Source organism: Phlebotomus papatasi, chromosome 1 (assembly GCF_024763615.1).
Source record: "Phlebotomus papatasi isolate M1 chromosome 1, Ppap_2.1, whole genome shotgun sequence".
Classification (NCBI taxonomy): Eukaryota; Metazoa; Arthropoda; class Insecta; order Diptera; family Psychodidae; genus Phlebotomus; species Phlebotomus papatasi.
The window spans coordinates 4471094-4488268 of NC_077222.1; the positions used below are offsets into that span (position 1 = coordinate 4471094).

General features: G+C 33.8%; 3 protein-coding genes across 3 annotated transcripts; all 3 read right to left on the reverse strand.

The window, feature by feature from the left end:
* Positions 1 to 7632: 7632 nt before the first annotated feature.
* LOC129798522 (nucleoplasmin-like protein) lies at positions 7633 to 8998 on the reverse strand. The gene is made up of 3 exons (XM_055841724.1): positions 8820 to 8998; positions 8194 to 8342; positions 7633 to 8128 (listed from the first exon to the last, which is right to left on the reverse strand). Exons 1-3 carry the CDS (start codon positions 8839 to 8841, stop codon positions 7796 to 7798), a joined length of 504 nt encoding a protein of 167 aa, XP_055697699.1. The 5' UTR covers positions 8842 to 8998; the 3' UTR covers positions 7633 to 7795.
* Positions 8961 to 10097, reverse strand: LOC129798520 (nucleoplasmin-like protein). The gene is made up of 3 exons (XM_055841721.1): positions 9967 to 10097; positions 9499 to 9650; positions 8961 to 9431 (listed from the first exon to the last, which is right to left on the reverse strand). The coding sequence occupies exons 1-3, from the start codon at positions 9986 to 9988 to the stop codon at positions 9075 to 9077; spliced, it is 531 nt and encodes a 176-aa protein (XP_055697696.1). The 5' UTR covers positions 9989 to 10097; the 3' UTR covers positions 8961 to 9074.
* Positions 10098 to 10141: 44 nt separating this feature from the next.
* LOC129798521 (nucleoplasmin-like protein) lies at positions 10142 to 11035 on the reverse strand. The gene is made up of 3 exons (XM_055841723.1): positions 10904 to 11035; positions 10639 to 10790; positions 10142 to 10578 (listed from the first exon to the last, which is right to left on the reverse strand). The coding sequence occupies exons 1-3, from the start codon at positions 10923 to 10925 to the stop codon at positions 10246 to 10248; spliced, it is 507 nt and encodes a 168-aa protein (XP_055697698.1). The 5' UTR covers positions 10926 to 11035; the 3' UTR covers positions 10142 to 10245.
* Between the last annotated feature and the right edge of the window lie 6140 nt (positions 11036 to 17175).

The window sequence follows — 17175 nt, forward strand, 5'->3', positions numbered from 1 at the left end:
TTAAATTAATAAAAAGAAATCGTAGAATTTTTGCTTCTAAAAAAAATGGATATTTATTGTAAAGACTGAAATGTTTTATGATTTCAACTTTCTTAGTAGGAAAAAAAAATAAGATAGAGAGAATTTAAAAAAAGAAAAAGCGTAGACGTAAATCATCAACTGTAAATTGCCTTAAAAATTTTTAGCGAAGAGTTTAAAAATTTACAACACAATAATTGTATCCGACCTCTGAGTGTTAAATGATCAATTTTTCTTCTTGGACATTTTCCATCGAGCACCAACTAATATTTGCTTGCAGATGTTGACCAAAATTGCTATTATTTTTTACAGAAAAAAAGGGATCCTGTTGCTAATTCCAATGAAAAAGAGAAATCTTTCTCTTAAACATTTTTTTAGTACATGACTGTTCTAGAGTGTTTCTGCATTATCGACTTTTCTTTGTGTTTGTTCCTGTCTTGACTGTTTTCCGCAGTCCTCGCAACGACTCCTTCATAATTATCATAGACGAAAACTACACAATTTTACTCATAAAGTAGAACCCTGCTATAGGCCATCGCTCTATGGTCCAAAATTCATCGACCGTTGATTTCAAAACACTGATTTTAAGTTAGGTTATGTTTTTTAGTACGCGACATGCATGTTGTGCTAATTATTTTAATATTTTTGGCAAACTTTATTGAGTAGTTATAATAATTGTGATCCATAATGAAGAGAGCGAGGACAAGTACCACAATCGCAAAGAAAGTGGAAGCCGTCGAGCAATTTTAATACTAAAAGTCGTTGATAATTTTAAAAAAAATGACATGGACTATAGTGCGACCCAAGTGTCAAATCTGGAACCAAATATGGCCTATAGCGGGACTACTCTGTAATAATCTCTACTAATTAATAGGTATTTTCATTCAAATAACATGTGGGAACAGTCATGGTTTTTTTTAGTACTTGGGAACAGTAATGTGCTAAAAAGCATGCTCAATTTATTATTGGAATAGCACTCATAGTGGCTGGACCTTTAAAATTAATTGCAAAATTTGTAAAGAGAAATACGATAAGTTTATAAAATTTATGGTAGTCTGGCAATTTTTCACTCATAGTAGTGGAGTTTGATCCTTTTTAGGTTTTTTAGTGGACATGATATCGGTCAAAATAGGCCTAAGGCCTAAGACCTGAGCAAAGGGTTTAAGGCGGGGAACAAAAAAAAGCACTCATAGTGCAGGAGCGCATGAGAACAGTCATGCACCAAAAAAATGTTCAGGAAAAAGATACCCTTTTTTCGTTTTTCAATGGAATAGCACCATTAATAAATGAAATATGCAGGGCAAATTATTGACTACTATATTTTTAAAACCCATAAAATTGCTTATTATTTAGGATTTCGAAGCAATTGGAAATAGAACTGATAGTTTTGAAGGCTCAATCGTCATGACTTAACCATTATAATTTTTTCAACTAAGGAATAGAATTTTCTATGGAAAATAAAAAAAAATGATTTGGTATTGTATTTTAAGGGCAATTGATCTAACAAATTTTGAAAGATCACAGCAATCTTTGTTAATAGACTACACCTCTACTCTTAAAACCGTATTAACTGTGTTATCACACTTGCACTTTAAAATTTTAATATGATTCACATTAATTGTCGCTGGTGAAAGTCCAAATGTGTAATTTGTGTCATTGAATCAATTTTGAATTTTATATTCAAAATTTGATCTATTTGTTGATAAAAAGGTAGACTTGGCCCGCAAAAATTTGATATAAATTGATTTATAGCATTAATGCGAAAAATTAATGCGATTTTCTCTTTAATTTTTTAATGTGAAAAATATTTATGCTTTAGGTAAATTTAAACTTATTTTTGCAGGCCAAGTCCACTTCTTTATCAATAAATAGAAAAAAACCCCAAATATTAAGTGATTCAAAGACACAAATAACATATTTGGACGCTCACAAGCGACAATTAATGTGAATCACATTAAAATTTTAATGTGCAAGTGTGATAACGCCATAAGAGAGGGTGGGGTAATTTAACGACAGAGCGGTTTCATATTTGGTTTTCATATCTTTTTGATAGCGTTTTCTCATTTGTTAATTCCATCGTGTCTTTTGGGACTTTGAATACTCAAGAAATTTTTTGAACTATTTAGAATTTAGTTTTTTGTGGATAATCGTAAAGTAAAAGGACTGTGAAAAATCTAACACTATTTTTGCAAGAATCTAGCGAAACCTTGCAACACTTAAAAAAAACGTTTAAATCTTTGAAAAACGTAAGTTTGAATGAAAATGACTTGCTGAATATCTTACGATCAGGAAAGACTTAAATTCCCAGTCGGCATTTGAATGGATATCATAAATGTTAGGAAATCTCGCGAATAGACCGGACTTTTCCTAAGTGTTTTTATTGTTAGACAAAGACTTACCTTTTCAAAGGAGTATCGTAGAGAGAAGTTGTGAATGTTAATTGACTACAATCCCAGAAATCCTTAATAGAGGAAATTACTTCCCCTTCAAACGTTCATGCCTTCGAATCAAGCGCCTGGCAAGTTGGCTATTTGGATATGGAGCTATATGGAGCTATTTGAAGCCAATTCCTAAATTGATCTCGGACTCAGTTCACAGTGCTCCGAGGAAAAAATTTATTTAAACAAAAATTTAGTATATTTATCCCTCCATACGGAAAGGTATCTTATAATACGGAAAAACTTCTCATTTTTTAAATATTTAGCATATCGATCACGAGTGCAGAAAAATTCCCATACGCATTTGTATGTGAAAGTAAGAAATTGGCTTCAACTTTGAAGGCCACTCGCCGGGGACTATCTTCGAATAATGTGAATTTTCTTTTATTTTTCCTAAGAGACTTACACATTATTAACTTCTTATTATCAATTATTGATAATTATGTGTAATGGCCTCTACACACTTGAGAAATTTATGTCCATATTGAAGAGTTTTTCTTACACAAGCGATCGTTTCTACCTAGGGGAAAGTTCTCATGCTTTGCACAGTCCCAAGCTTCATAATGATTAAATTTTTCCCATGTTTCTAAATAAATGCGACTGCAACATATTTTAAAAACAGATCACTTTTCCCTAGTTATTGAAATATTAGTGCAATGAATAACATTTATTGAAAATCATAGGAAAATTTAGTCATTATGAAGCTTGGGAGCGTGCAAAGCATGGACGCTTTCCTCTACTCCGTTTATCTATTTTACCATCTAAACTTAAACGATCTTCAGGGTTATTTATCCATTTAGCTTAACCCTTTTTATTGTATTAAATCTCTTATTTAAATTATTTTTAATTTATTTAGCGGTTAGAGCACTTTATGATCCGAATGTTATCTGGTATTTTTCCAAAGATCCAGCAAATTAAGAGTTTCATGTGATCTCTAGTATCATTGATGTTCCTTTGCGTTTTGATTAAAAGAAAAACCTTTAAATTCTGTACGATCAGTAGCCCTTTTGTGGGGCAGATTGAGACGATATTGGGGTAATTTGAGACATTAAGGGGAAGTTTAGCACCTTTAAAATTGGGATTTTCTCCTATGTTTAAATGGAACTGAGTCATTTCATAATGTAATTTAGCTTCTCAATATGTTTGTGCAGCTAAATTATATCACGATAGGCCTAAATTTTATTTAAAAATAGGTGAAAAATCCCAATTTCAAAGGTACTCCACTTTCAACGGCGCCGTACTTTCCCTTAGAACTGAACCCTAACATAATGCAACTTAGCTTTACAATTGGTTTGTGAAGCTTATGTTGAAGTCCAGTTCCATTTCAAAACAAGAAAAAGCTTTATTTCAAAAGTGCCCCAATGCAAATATAACCCACCTCCCCTACACTTTTATTTTTTTATGCTCAATATTATAATTGTGTATATAGTGGAAAATTTTCGCATAATTCTTAAAGGCCAGAAAACCTACTACCCTCAAACTGCCCCTGTCTAAAACAGACCTACTCTCCTCTACCAAAGTTTAAAAAAATTAAAAATGAATTTCTATGAATTAAAAAAAATATTTAAACAATTATCAGTCAGCATCTGCAATCAAAAATTGAGAGAAAAATCTAGGAGGAAGTTTTAGATGAAAATTTTACATTTAAAAAGAGAAAACCGAGTTAAAGATGAAATCTTCAAGATTTGCAGGAGTCGAAAATTCCTCTCCCATCCCTTCAATTTCTTTGAAAAATTATTTCACAGAGACCATCTTTCCCCCTGATAATGTATTGTGTGTGATATTAGATTTTTCCCGCAACAATAAAAAAAACAAATTTTGAGGATGAAAATAAGGAGATACAGAACAAGAGAGAACTTTCAACATTGCTATTTCACCTTCAATTAACAGTCATTTAAAAAAGAAAATAGTTAAGAACCGAAAAGTTGTGAAGATGTATCAAAACTTGCAGAGTATACATTAATTAACTGCCAATTTAGTGCTACTTGAGAAAAAGAAAAACCAAGAAAACAGTGTAAGAAATGTAATTTTTAAGCTTTCACCTTCAAAATGTCCTGTTTTTTCGCCAAAAAAAAAAAATAAGAAAAACAGTTTTCTAGAAACCAGAGGCTTTTTTCAGAGAAAATTCCCAATTCTTCCTTCAGCATTCTTAAAAAATCTTGTAAACTTAGGAATAAAAGAAGAAAAACAATAAAAAGTTCTTAGCTCTGAGTTTTACACCGTAAATTGAGCAACAATTTCAAAAATCAAAGAATTTTTACTGATCCTTTGCAAGAGCCTGGAACGCTGGGGTCGTATCGGTCATACCCTCCACTTTGTAAGAAAAGATTTTGCGCGAGTTTCCCTCCGTGACATTTTCTCCTATTTTTCCCACCTGCCTTCTTTCCGTATTCACTAATATTATCTGCGAGAATCAGGCGACATTTTCGTGTGGAAATCGTTATTTGACTTTCCACATCCACGTTTTTTTAGTCGCAAAAAAAACTGAATACTAAAGTAATTATAAGTTCAATAAATGAATAAACAATTAAATAACATTGTTATAAGCTTTGATTTATTCAAAGTGTTATTCTTAACACTTAAATGTCTGCAACGGTATTTCATGCAAAATTTCTCTTACTACAGTAAAAAAAAATAGGAAAAAAACCCTTTGCATTTGTACCAATTCAATTATAAATACGTATTTATACGTATAAAGATTTTTCTCATTTTCTTGTGGTTTTTTATAAATTTTCTGAAATTTGTTTAATAATGCCAAAGTGAATTTTCCGAGATTTTTGTAACAAAAAACCACGTTCAATTTCAATTCAATTCAATTCAATTTTGCAGTATTATTTTGCAAGAATTCTTATTATTTATTTTTTTCAATATTTTCACATTTTCTCGTAGTTTTTTTTTATTTTTAGAACCAATTTTCAAGCGACAAGGCATATTAAATGTTATGAAGGTTACGAGTTTTCGCCAAGGAAAGTTTTCTTAGTGGTTAATTAGGTATTGTTTTCGGATTTGACGAGTATTTTTGTAACGAGAACCTCGACAAATATTCATGATAGTTTCGCAATGTTTGATAATCATTTCGAACTTCCGCTATTTTAATGAGAGTTTGAGGATTTTTTGATTTTTCGATTATTACAGAATTATTTCAGAATTCGGTTTTATCTCTATAAGAACACATAAGAAATAGTCAATTTGAGAAAAATAGAAAGATCGTTGAAAATTTGAAATTTATAAGATCCCGTCTGACACAGGGTAAGGGGGACCCAGCGTTGAGCCATTAATTAACACCCAGCTTTAGGCACTATTTTAGCCCTCATCGGCAAGATCCGAGTGGTAGGCACAAATTAAGGACTGAATCTTCCCAGGATTATCAATGGCGGTGTTATGAAACTGTCAATTGCACAATGCACATCCTGATTTCACCTTCGAATTTTATACAAATGACAAAAGCTACAAAGATAGGGAAATGTTTTATTGAACCAGGATGAACGATTTAACACTTTAGAAAAGCAAAAACTATTCTGAAAAAATTGTCTCATAAAAAATACCCCCGAAATGAAATAAAAACACGTATTTCAACATTGGAAATTTGTCTATAGTTACCACGACACTTTTCTCTACACGAAACGCACCCACGCACATTTATTATTAATAATAAAAACACTAAAAACACTGAGAATCTTTGAGAGATTTTTAAAAACAAATAAACTCTTTTGGAAAATATTCCATCTTGTCACTTACAGCTGAGCAACAAGGCCGGCAACATAATTTTCTTAGTTTCGCTGCTCACCACCATGAACGCAAAACAGTGTCCTTCACATATATTTAGTAAGGGGTATTTTGTATGGGAGCTTCTTAAAAGTAAGGTATGAAAGATAGGGGTTAATTGAGGCTATAATCCACGCTTACTTGGTCAGACGGGATACTGATATACATACAATCACTCAAGAGTAAAATTCAAAATTGATATATGTTTTTCTCGGAAAATTCTAGACATTATCCGTTTTATTTTCTATTTTGCATGGAGTATTTGAAGGAATTTTCTCGAATAAAAACTTTATTAACCTAAGGAAGAGTTTCAAATATTGTAATTAGTTTTTCAATAGAGAAGTAACAATTTTTCTTAGATTGTATGTCGAATAAAAAAAGATAATATAGATGCAATTTCAAGAATCCCACTCAATATATTTTTTCTTAATTTAAGGAGGAACACGTACATATAAAAAATAAAAAATATTTGTTTAAAATATTTGTTTTGTTGACTCTTGAGATCTAACAATTTCAACTTACAGTAGACTCTCACTCAATCGGCTCTTTTTTAATAGGGCGACAAATTTTGTTGACAATTTTCACGTTTAATTATGAAGCTAATTCGCTCAAATTCGCTGTAGTTCTTCCTATTTTATCGTGATTCTTTATAATTGAGCGTTTTTTGTGGAATTTACAAAGGCTTTGACGCTCAATTCTATCGCTAAACCGGATGACATTTTGCCCCAAATGCCCAATTGAGAGAGAGTCTACTGTACTAAAAAAGACCTTTTTTCTGATAAACTCCCTATAAATTATGCGATCTTTTTCTCCGGTTTTAGTTAACACAAAAATTAAGAGTTTCAAAGAGTTCACAGCCAAGTAAACTGCTAAAAATCTGTTTAATTTCGTATTTATTAAGAATATAAATAGTTTAATTAATAATCTAATCATTAAATGGCCACAAACGTTTTTTTATTTACGAGAGCTGAAACAAAATAATATTAAAATAATAAACAATTTGGAGAATTATTGATATCAAACTCAAAAAAAATTAGACAAATAAAAACAGATAATAAAAAGAAATTCGAAATGCGTACCCAGTTTATTAAGAAAAACACTTAATTGAATTTTTTTTATAAATATACAGAAATTGTATTTATTAATTGAAATAATCATTTAAAACCCATTTAAAACTTAAAAAAACGCTATATTTTCTATGTAAATTAATCAAACTCTCACCGGGAATACCACTCGAGAAATCTCTCCGGTTTTTGATGAGAAAATTTCCAATCGAAAATTTCGTAGATACCAAATAGGCGAGTTCCACACGGAGAGTTGGCTTTTTCCACAAAATCAAACTCTCACATCTGGAGGATACGACCCCAGAGGAATTGAAGAAAATTGAAAGATTCCGGAACTCCCGGAAGTATTGCATTAATTCCAATTGAAATTAAATCTTTATTTTTTGTATTTTATTTTCTTATACAGATTCAAAGGAGGATCTTCATAGAGAAATGTTGTCAAGGGAAAAAAGAAAGAAAGGTGAGTTTTGGAAGTTAATTATTTTGTTTTAGACCTGAATCCCCGTAAATCTACTTCTTTTTCTTCGGCACACCTTTTGTGCTTGCATTGAAATTATTTGCGAGCTTCTTCTTTTTCCTGGCTGCACCCTCTTTATCATCATCTTCGGCATGTTCACCCTCCTCCTCGCCCGTTGAATAATCAGCCTCCCAGATTTCTTCCTCTTCGCTGGATTCACCAATCAAATGGTGCCCCAAGATGTGCACAGGACTACTTCCCTGAACCAGCTTGAACACAACTGGAGCATCTGGGAATTCAAGTTCCATGCTAACTGATCGCATTTCGCCCACTTTCAGCACAGCTATGGGGATTTTCACCTCATCCATGCACGTGGGAGCAGTCACCTTGAGATTTGGCACGAGTTAGAAGGCATCCGGAAAGGTTTTCGCTCCAAAAAAAGAAAACTCACCTCAACAACATGATATTCACCCTCTTTGGCTGTCACATCCAGGAGAATCTGCTTAATGAGGAGCTTGTTGGGCACCACACATTCCGTATCATCCAGGTTACCATACGGATCCCATGTGTGTGTGTTCTTATTAGCGGCCAGAGTAATACCTGCAGCAGAATCATCCCAAAAAGGGCTACTTAACCTCACAATTTCAGCGAGAAAAACTGCGCTTTTGCCCCAAATCCTCTTTATAGCCCTTTCTTATCCATCAAATCTATTTGAATAAATCCTCCGGAGGATTGTACAGTTAAATTTCAACACTTCCTGCCACAAATCTCAGCCAAAAGGCATTGTTTTCATTTTTCCCAGCCCCAAACAATTCAGTTTTCTCCCTGAAATTACTACAATTTCCTTGAAACCTGACCATTTGGGTATATGTGCTCATTCCCAGGATCATACTGAATCCTTTTGATCAGAAATACCTCATGCCAGAGCTCATCTTCAGCCCAATTCCTTGCAAAAATGTCCCTGAACATATATTCCGACGCCAAAAATTGTTTAGGGCTCCATCTTGGTTGGTGCCCAAACAATCCCCAAAATATCCCCATCGGAGGCTCTAAATACAATCCAGGAAGGGTACTCACCAAAGAAATACTCGTCAGACATGGCGATGGCTGTGTTAAAATTGGATTTTGCAGGATAATTCACGTGCACTGTTGAAAAATAACTTTTCCAAAGCCGGGCCAAGTGACAGTTGAAGGGGTGGGGGAAGAACTTAACGAATGTTTTGAGGACATTTGTTTTTATTTTTCAAAGTTTTTTTTGTTTTAGAATACAATATTTCCAGGAATAATTATAAATGTCTTAATAACTGTAAAATCTTTAGGATTGGCAAAAATTTACTTCTTGCTCTTGAGAGCTGCCTTGTTGTTTGTGCCGCCATCCTTGGAATTATTGGACAACTTGGCTTTCTTTGCCGTTGGAGCTGCTTCTTCCTCTTCCTCAGCATACTCATCCTTGACATCATCAATGCCATCTTCATCCTCCTCACCCTCCTGCATCTCCCCCATGAGATCAGCTTCGGCCTCCCGGATCAAATGGTGACCATGAATGTGAACTGGCCCAGAGCCCTGAGTCAGCTTGAATGTTATGGGAGCGTCCGGAAACTCCATTTCCATGCTAATGGATCGAGTTTCGCCCACTTTCAGCACTGCAATTGGGATCTTGACGTCATCCTGGCTTGTTGGGCTGGTAACCTGGGAAAATTAAGTTGGGAAAATCCAGCAAAGCTGCTTCAGGTGTCCGGGAGGGTCTCAAACTCACCTCAACAACGTTGTATTCCCCTTCTTTTGCCTCATATCCCAGTAGGACTTGCTTGATAATGAGCTTATGAGGCATTAGCATCTCGCTATTTTCCTCATTCTTGTGATAAGGATCCCATGTCTGGGATGGGGCATCATTCTTGAGGGTTGTTCCTGAAAAACAAAGAGACTGTGGAAACAAATCCAGTCTTCCCGGAATGACATAACCTCACAATGCCGAATTTAAGGCTTTTTTGCCACAATCTGCAATTTTCCGCTGGTAAACCTTATCAAATTTCCTGGAAAATAGTCTTTTTGCTACCAAAACCCCCTTTGTAAAAGAAAAATCCCCAAATATTCCATGAAAACTTGAGATTTTCAGGAAAAGCCGGCTTCTATTATCTTATTCAGCATCCTGGACAAAATACACCCTCATCTCCCCAAATTCAGCCAAAATACCAATCCCAGACAGACAATAAAGAAAACTTACCGTAGAAAAACTCGTTAGACATAGCGATGAATGTGGAAAAGTCGGATTTTTAAAAAGATGATAAAAATGATTGGGAAAATTGGATGCCTTCACTTTCACTTTGACAGTGCACTCAACGAAAGAGATTCAGCGCCGACTTGACGAATCGCAGCGGAAATTTTTTGCAAACACAAAATTTTTCAATATGAATGAAAATGTTTTCTATTAGGAAACATTGTACATGAAGTGGGAGGAAATGTTATGGAGTTTTAGGTGGTGGATTATGGCATTTCATCAACTCTATTTCCTCTTTCTTGGGACAGGAGTTCCAAACTTTGTCAATTGCTTGAGGCTGCTGGGAAATTTTTGCTTTCGCCTGGCACTTCCATTCTCCTCTTCATCGGCTTTTGCCTCTTCCTCTTCCATAGTGTCTCCATCATCCCAAAGGCCTGTCTCCTCGTTAGATTCTCCAATCAAATGATGACCATGGATATGAACTGGGCCAGAACCTTTGACAAGTGTGAAAATCACCGGAGCTACAAATTCCAACTCCATACAGATATTTCGGGCTTCTCCAGCTTTGAGGACACCAACAGGGATCTTGATAACATCATCAATTGTCTGAGTGGTCACCTAAAATTAACAAAAATTTACAATAAAATGCTTAAAAAAATCCAAAAGAAAACAACTTACTTCGACAACATTGTATTCATCTTCCTTGGCATCGTGGCCGAGCAGGAGCTGTTTCACCATTAATTTGTTATAAACGATATTGAGCTCATTGTCCTCGTCGTTGTGAAAAGGATCCCATGTCTGCGTGGGAGCAGCTTTGGTCAAAGTGACTCCTTTTGGGGTGAGAAAAACAAAATTTGTTTACCCCAAACATAACCTAAAATTTCTCCTAATTCCCGCTCATCCCCTAAAAATTACATTTCCCCAAATATCTAATAATCCTTACCGTAGAAATACTCATCAGACATCCTGAAGTGTTAGAAATCTGCGGATTTTTGAAGTTTTTCACGTGAAAAGCGCAATAAAAATGTGTAAGCGCCGCCGGCAAGTGACAATTTACTTGACGAAAGAAATTTCCTTTGAACTAATTTTTGTTTACCCCGATGGCGGCGCTGTTTGCAAATGTCGAAATCTTTTAAAATCAAATTGTAACGATTAAAATATTCTTGAAAATCTTGCAATTTATAAAAAGTTCTTTAAAAAAATCAAGAAAGTGAAAATATTCATTTTATATAATCAATTATTTTGCTTAGGGGATGTGAAATATGAAATAGGTTTCAGGATCGAGTTTTTATGAGTCTTTCGTGGCAAAAAAATCAAAAATAGTCAAGTGCACGATGAAAAATTTCAGTTACATTTGTTCCAAAAATTAGCTCGTCCACGGACATCAAATTTTTGGAACAATTGTTTCAAATATAGGAATAATAACAATACAACAATAACAATATTTATTGCATCACAACAATAGGGTCATCCCTCTTACCGTTGTGAGAAAAAAGAAAAAGTAAAAACGATTTCAAAAAGAAAAAAAAAATTAAAAAGAAAGGAACAAAAAAATGACAAGAAACTGTGAAAAGAAGAAAAAAATAGAAAAAAATAAAGAAAAATAAGTAAAGTCAATTACTCTCAGGTCCAGACTGAAAATGCAGCCGAATAGTATCCGCAGAAGTGCGATTGTCAGCAGGAATGGAGTTAAAGAGTACAATGCCCTTCACAAAGAGTGTACGATAAAAGTAATCCGCCTAATCATATTCTTGAAATACTTCAGAAAAACGTTGGAATCACTAATTTTAAAGATTTGCATAAAAATTATCTCGAATAATAACATTACAAAAGAATTTATTGACATTATCGTGGTTTTACGATCAAAAACGTATAAAGTTGATATTTTCTCAATTCCAATTTAAGAAAGATGTTTCACTGTCAAAAAATTATCATAAATAGGATCCAATCAAAGTATTTTGTGGAAAAAATTAAATATAAAAATATATATAGAAGAAAATGTGATTATTTACAAGTGACCTTATGGTTTTGATACACTGGAAAACCATAAAAATCAGCATTTCTTCAATGGAAATATGGGAAAGCCGTTGCAGTGTCAAAAAATCCAAAAAATACAATAATCTATTGTCAATTAATGCAATTTAAAGTATTTTGCAGAAAAAATTTAAATAAAACGAATACAGAAAAAAATTTTGAGTTCTGCAAAGTGACCTTATGGTAATGATACGCATTTTATTAAAGGCAACGGTTAGGCGACGAATTGTGTCACTATCCGCCGCAAAGAAGAGCTCTGCACCATAATTAAAGAAAGGAACAAGAAGCGCTCGTGCGAGGATCAAGCGAGTGTCATAGGGTGTGCTGTCCCGGAATCGTCTGAGAGTGTATAGAGAATAGTTGACCTTACGGCAAATAGACGTAGCATGATCAGACCAAGAGAGAGTTGTATTAAATTATAATACCAAGGTTTTTGACCTGATCAACGAAAGGAATAATTTCACCGTGAAGGTACCGAGGATGTGAAGTCAAAGTAATTGTTTTTCTGGCGATGATGATGGCTTGAGACTTTTTGGGATTCAAAATTAATGGCAAAAAACAAACGATCAGTAAAAAAAATCTAAATGGGCAGTAAAATATTAAAAATGAGCAGTAAAATATCTAATTATGGTTAGTAAAAAACTTAAATCTTTACAAAAAAGGGCCTAATTTACATATTTAACATTTAATATTGTTCCATATAGAGTGAAAAGCCCTTTATTTTCCCTTTGCCAAGATTTGGACGATAATATCACTGTTTCAAATTTTTTTGTTACTGATCAATTTTAACTTTTTACTGCTCATTTATTCAATGCCAAAATTAATCCATTTGAAGATGCCCAGTTCTCAATACTGGAAAGATTAGTGTTCATGAGATTGAAGGCATGAAGAGGATTAGAAGGATCTCCTTCAACATAGATAATATTGTAATAAAAAAGATCCATACTTTTATTCAGAATTTTAGTCTTATATTTTTTTGTACTATTATTTCATACATTTTTACACAAACTCGTTTTCATATAGATAATAGTTTATTATTACATAAATAGAGAAATTTGTAAATATCGGGGACATTATATGCGTAGTAATTTGTTAGTTTAATAACCGCCTCAATGTCATGTTCATTTTCATAAGGCTCATAAGCTTGTAATTTTTTGTGGAATTGAAAATTTAGTATTTTACTTCCAAAAAGGTATAATTCATTTTCAAAAAGAAAAATTTTTATTATTCTCAAAATTCCAATATTATTGTCCTTGTTTTCCAAAGCAAATAAATTCGGGTGAATATTGAAGCAATTATTTTCATATTTTTTAGAAATATTATGTTACTTTGGGAAAACAATGAATTTAAATTTTGAATTTTTTTGTCAAGTACGCCTGGAATACTGATGTTGGTCAGAAGATTACTCCTGGTTCCTCCAGGAAATCACACATTTTATGGAAATTTCTTCTGCATTTAGTCAAGAACATCCAAAATACCCAATGTGCGGTCAGAATATATCTTCTGGTTCCTTCAGGAAATCACAGATCGTCTGGGATTTTCTACTGCGTTTTGTCAAGAACACCCGAAATACCCAAGTTGGTCAGAGGATTTCTTCTGGTTCCTCCAGAAAGTCACAAATTTTCTTTTGTATTTTATCAAGAACACCTAAAATACTCAAGTTTGTCAGGCGATTTCTTCTAGTTTCTAGAGGAAATCAGATCTTCTGGGATTTTCTTCTGTATTTTGTCAAGAATATTCAAAATATCCAAGGTGGTTAGAAGATTTCACTTGATTCCTCCAGTAAATTAGAGATCTTTTCGAATTTTGTTGTATCTTTTGTCAAGTATGCCTGAAATACTCATGTTGCTCAGAAGATTTCTCCTGATTCCTCCAGGACCAACTTGGGTATTTTATTTTAATACCCTTATTTGGACATCCTTATAGATTGTAATCATCAACAAGAATATGAATTTTATCGATTCGAAATAGTCTAAAAAATTATTTTTCCATTGGTGTCCAGAGTCTCAAAGGAGACGAAAGAGTTAAAGTACAGTAAATGCGAAGTAAAGCAAGGCGAGACATCTTTGCTTTACCTCTCAAAGTGATTAGAAAGTGAAAATAAATTATTATAAGCTTAAAATATTTTTAAATGATCATACAATTGGATATTAATAACCCAAGTATTTTTACCTCAACTGTATTACTGTGAAAAGTCTTAGGTGAAAAGTAATTAAAAATCAAGCAGAAAGGATTAGGCACGCGCGGCAATTGAAAATTAATTACCATGGAGAGTCCTTTAGAAAGGGGTTTAGGGATAAACAGGTAAACTTTTGACTCGTGCTGGAGAGCTCAGAATATTTTTTCAGTCATTCTGTGTTCAGCCATCAAAGTAGCAGGTTGGTTTCTCAAGAGAAGATTCAAGAGTGAATCTCAAAAAGATTTCCCAAAATGAAAGTGCGCGTTGCGGAAAGTTCAGAGAGTTGGGAAGTGTTTCCTGTGGAGGAGATCAATGGACGTTTTGTCTTTCGTGCCCACCGTAATCCTCCAATTGTCCAGAAAGAAGAAATTAAACCGCAAAGGGCAGTATCGCAGCCGTCGCAGCAGTTACTCGATGATCTTTTGAACCTGTCTTCATCATCATCTTCATCGGCTTCATCAACTCCACGCAATGATCAGATGGAGCAGATGCAATCGATACCTCTGGAAGTGGATTTGAAGCGTCGCTTGGAAGATCTTCCTGCGGAATTTCATGCAGAAGAGCCCCAAAGGGGGCTTTTGGATGCAATAATTGAGAAATGCCGTCAGCCACCTCAAGAATTTCTACCGCTAGAACCACTGTTAGAATTCCCGGTTCCAACTTCTGCAGATGATTACATTCCACCCATTCCACCACTTGAAGACTTCCAGTTTGACTTTCCGACTCCATCTCCATCCTTGACTCCTTCACCGCAGGAAGAGAACAATTTATTGATCAATGGAACTACTGGGACTACAACCGCAACAACAACTACAACGGCTACAACAAATAATGTGTCTTCGAGCCAAATAGAGGTTCAAAAATCAAAGATTCTGGCAAAATGTTTTGGTCCATCGCGTCCATCGCACAAACCAAGTGAGAAGACCATTGCTAAACCTCCTAAATCCTCTGAGACATCCAAGCCTTGTGAAGCCATCTTCCGAGTACCAGAAGTTCCCAAGCCTAGGCCATCAAAGCAACACAGTCGAAGGCCCAATTATCACAGAGAAAAGCCTCAAATTTCTCGTGAGGAAAGAAATCTGGGTGATCAAGTTGAGAACATCCTCAAAACCATCAGGGACTTTAAATTGCCAAGATGCTTATCGCCAATTCGAGAGCTTCGGGCGCCAGAAATTGGAAAACGAAGGGGCACTTTTGATGGCTACAGAATTCCCAAAATCCCAAGGAAGGAAGTTCAGGAACAGAGAATTGTGCACGACAGTGGATTATCAGTCAAGGACAGCATTTTTCAACGGTGGGCAACGGCTCAACCAACAAACAAGCCCCTCACAAAGTCCAGATTGAAGAAATTACGCAGATAAAATATTGTACAAATTTTATTTTGATATTGTACAAAATATTTTGAGTAAATTTGTAATTATAATGCATGCTTTTGATAAATATTATCGTGATTATAAAAATGCTGACGACTTTGGGTTTAATAAATTCATATTTTAGAAGAGCATATAGTGACTTTTGATTTGGTTGATTGGATTTTGAGGAATCTGGGTTTTTGGTTGTTTGATGGATCTGTGAATTGTTTCTCTTCTTTGTGGCAGAATTTATTAAATTTTGATATCAAACACATCTTTAATTTTCCTTTTCAATGTTGGAAGTTTTCTCAAAGCATTTGTCTAAAATTCTTCACTATAGTTCATTTCCTCACGGATTTTTTTATAATTTTCAAATTATTTCAGATTTGAAAAAGACTAGTTTCCCCAATAATTTGATCAAAAACATTTCAAAATAGAGTTTTTTAGGTATAAAATTTGATGAGAATCCTGAGAATACGAATTAAAAATTTTGGAAAATATTCAAACCCAATCTTAATGAAACTTATCGGCGTATTTCGTAAGTTTAAAGCTTTCTACGAAAACTTTTCCAAAGGAAATCCCAGGAAATTGATGAAAAATTCAATAAAATTGCCCTTACGAGCACCAAAAGCTTTTCTCCAAAAAATCTCCAGAGTTTCATATAGGGGAAAGTGCGCTACTTTCGGACGATTCAAGCTTCGGACAATTCATTTTTTTCTCTATGTTCTTTATGGATTTCACCCATAGCTTTTTCTGAAAATTTGAAGCATTGGACTAGTTATTAGAATTTAATATTATAATGGGCCAAATTCATTTATAATACATTGAAAAAAGTGATTTGTGCGAAGTATAAATCGCCCGAAGGTAGCGCGCTTTCCCATATTCCTTAAAAGTGATTGAACAGACTTCTGTTCGCTTGGTAGTATCAACGTAACACTTTGAACACAAGAAAAATATTTATGTAAGGATATGGTAATTTTGTGATAAAATTCGTAGGTATATTAACAGTGTAATCATTTTCGAACAAAATAATTTTCTTTATATCATTTTAAGCTTTTTGATTGATTGAAAGTTCTCTTGTGTTTTCTCTCTTGTCTTAAGATTTTTTTTGAGCCATCATTAATTTGTAAATAATATTGTGGCAAAAAAAATGAACTCGAATTACAACAAAAAAAAAACGTACAGGATGGTAGATTTTTTAGTATAACATAATGAAGAAATTTTTCTAAATTTATTCGAATTTTTTAAAGACATACTTCTTGAAAAATGTACATGACAAATGATCATAAAAATTACGCTTCTAAAGAAAACGTGTAAATTTATTTTAACTTACATTTTTAATTTAAAAAATTAGTATCTCAAAAGAAAATTTGAATCAAAAATAAAAATAAGCAACAGACGCAACAGAAAAGTAAATTTTTAAGCAAAAAATGTTTAAGCAATTTCATTAAAAAAAATTGCCTGCGGGTATGCAAATTTTCTTAATGCATAATGCCATTTCGCGCATTTTTGCGGTCCCGAAAATGTGAATAATCCCGGGACTGAGTGTATTTACTAATGATAAAAATATTCTTAACCCTTTAAGGACGATTGGAACACCGGTGTCCCATAAAGAAAATAATTTTTCCTGACTACCTAAATAAGTTACTT

What these genes read in the sequence shown, in the direction of transcription:
- LOC129798522 (XM_055841724.1), bottom strand. Translation starts at nt 8,841, where the DNA reads ATGTCTGACGAGTATTTCTTTG. An exon ending in GTCTGACGAGTATTTCTTTG is followed by an intron (nt 8,343 to 8,819) that starts GTGAGTACCCTT and finishes ATTCTGCTGCAG; the next exon opens with GTATTACTCTGGCCGCTAAT. An exon ending in GTGAATATCATGTTGTTGAG is followed by an intron (nt 8,129 to 8,193) that starts GTGAGTTTTCTT and finishes CCAAATCTCAAG; the next exon opens with GTGACTGCTCCCACGTGCAT.
- LOC129798520 (XM_055841721.1), bottom strand. Translation starts at nt 9,988, where the DNA reads ATGTCTAACGAGTTTTTCTACG. An exon ending in GTCTAACGAGTTTTTCTACG is followed by an intron (nt 9,651 to 9,966) that starts GTAAGTTTTCTT and finishes TTTGTTTTTCAG; the next exon opens with GAACAACCCTCAAGAATGAT. An exon ending in GGGAATACAACGTTGTTGAG is followed by an intron (nt 9,432 to 9,498) that starts GTGAGTTTGAGA and finishes TAATTTTCCCAG; the next exon opens with GTTACCAGCCCAACAAGCCA.
- LOC129798521 (XM_055841723.1), bottom strand. Translation starts at nt 10,925, where the DNA reads ATGTCTGATGAGTATTTCTACG. An exon ending in GTCTGATGAGTATTTCTACG is followed by an intron (nt 10,791 to 10,903) that starts GTAAGGATTATT and finishes TCACCCCAAAAG; the next exon opens with GAGTCACTTTGACCAAAGCT. An exon ending in ATGAATACAATGTTGTCGAA is followed by an intron (nt 10,579 to 10,638) that starts GTAAGTTGTTTT and finishes TGTTAATTTTAG; the next exon opens with GTGACCACTCAGACAATTGA.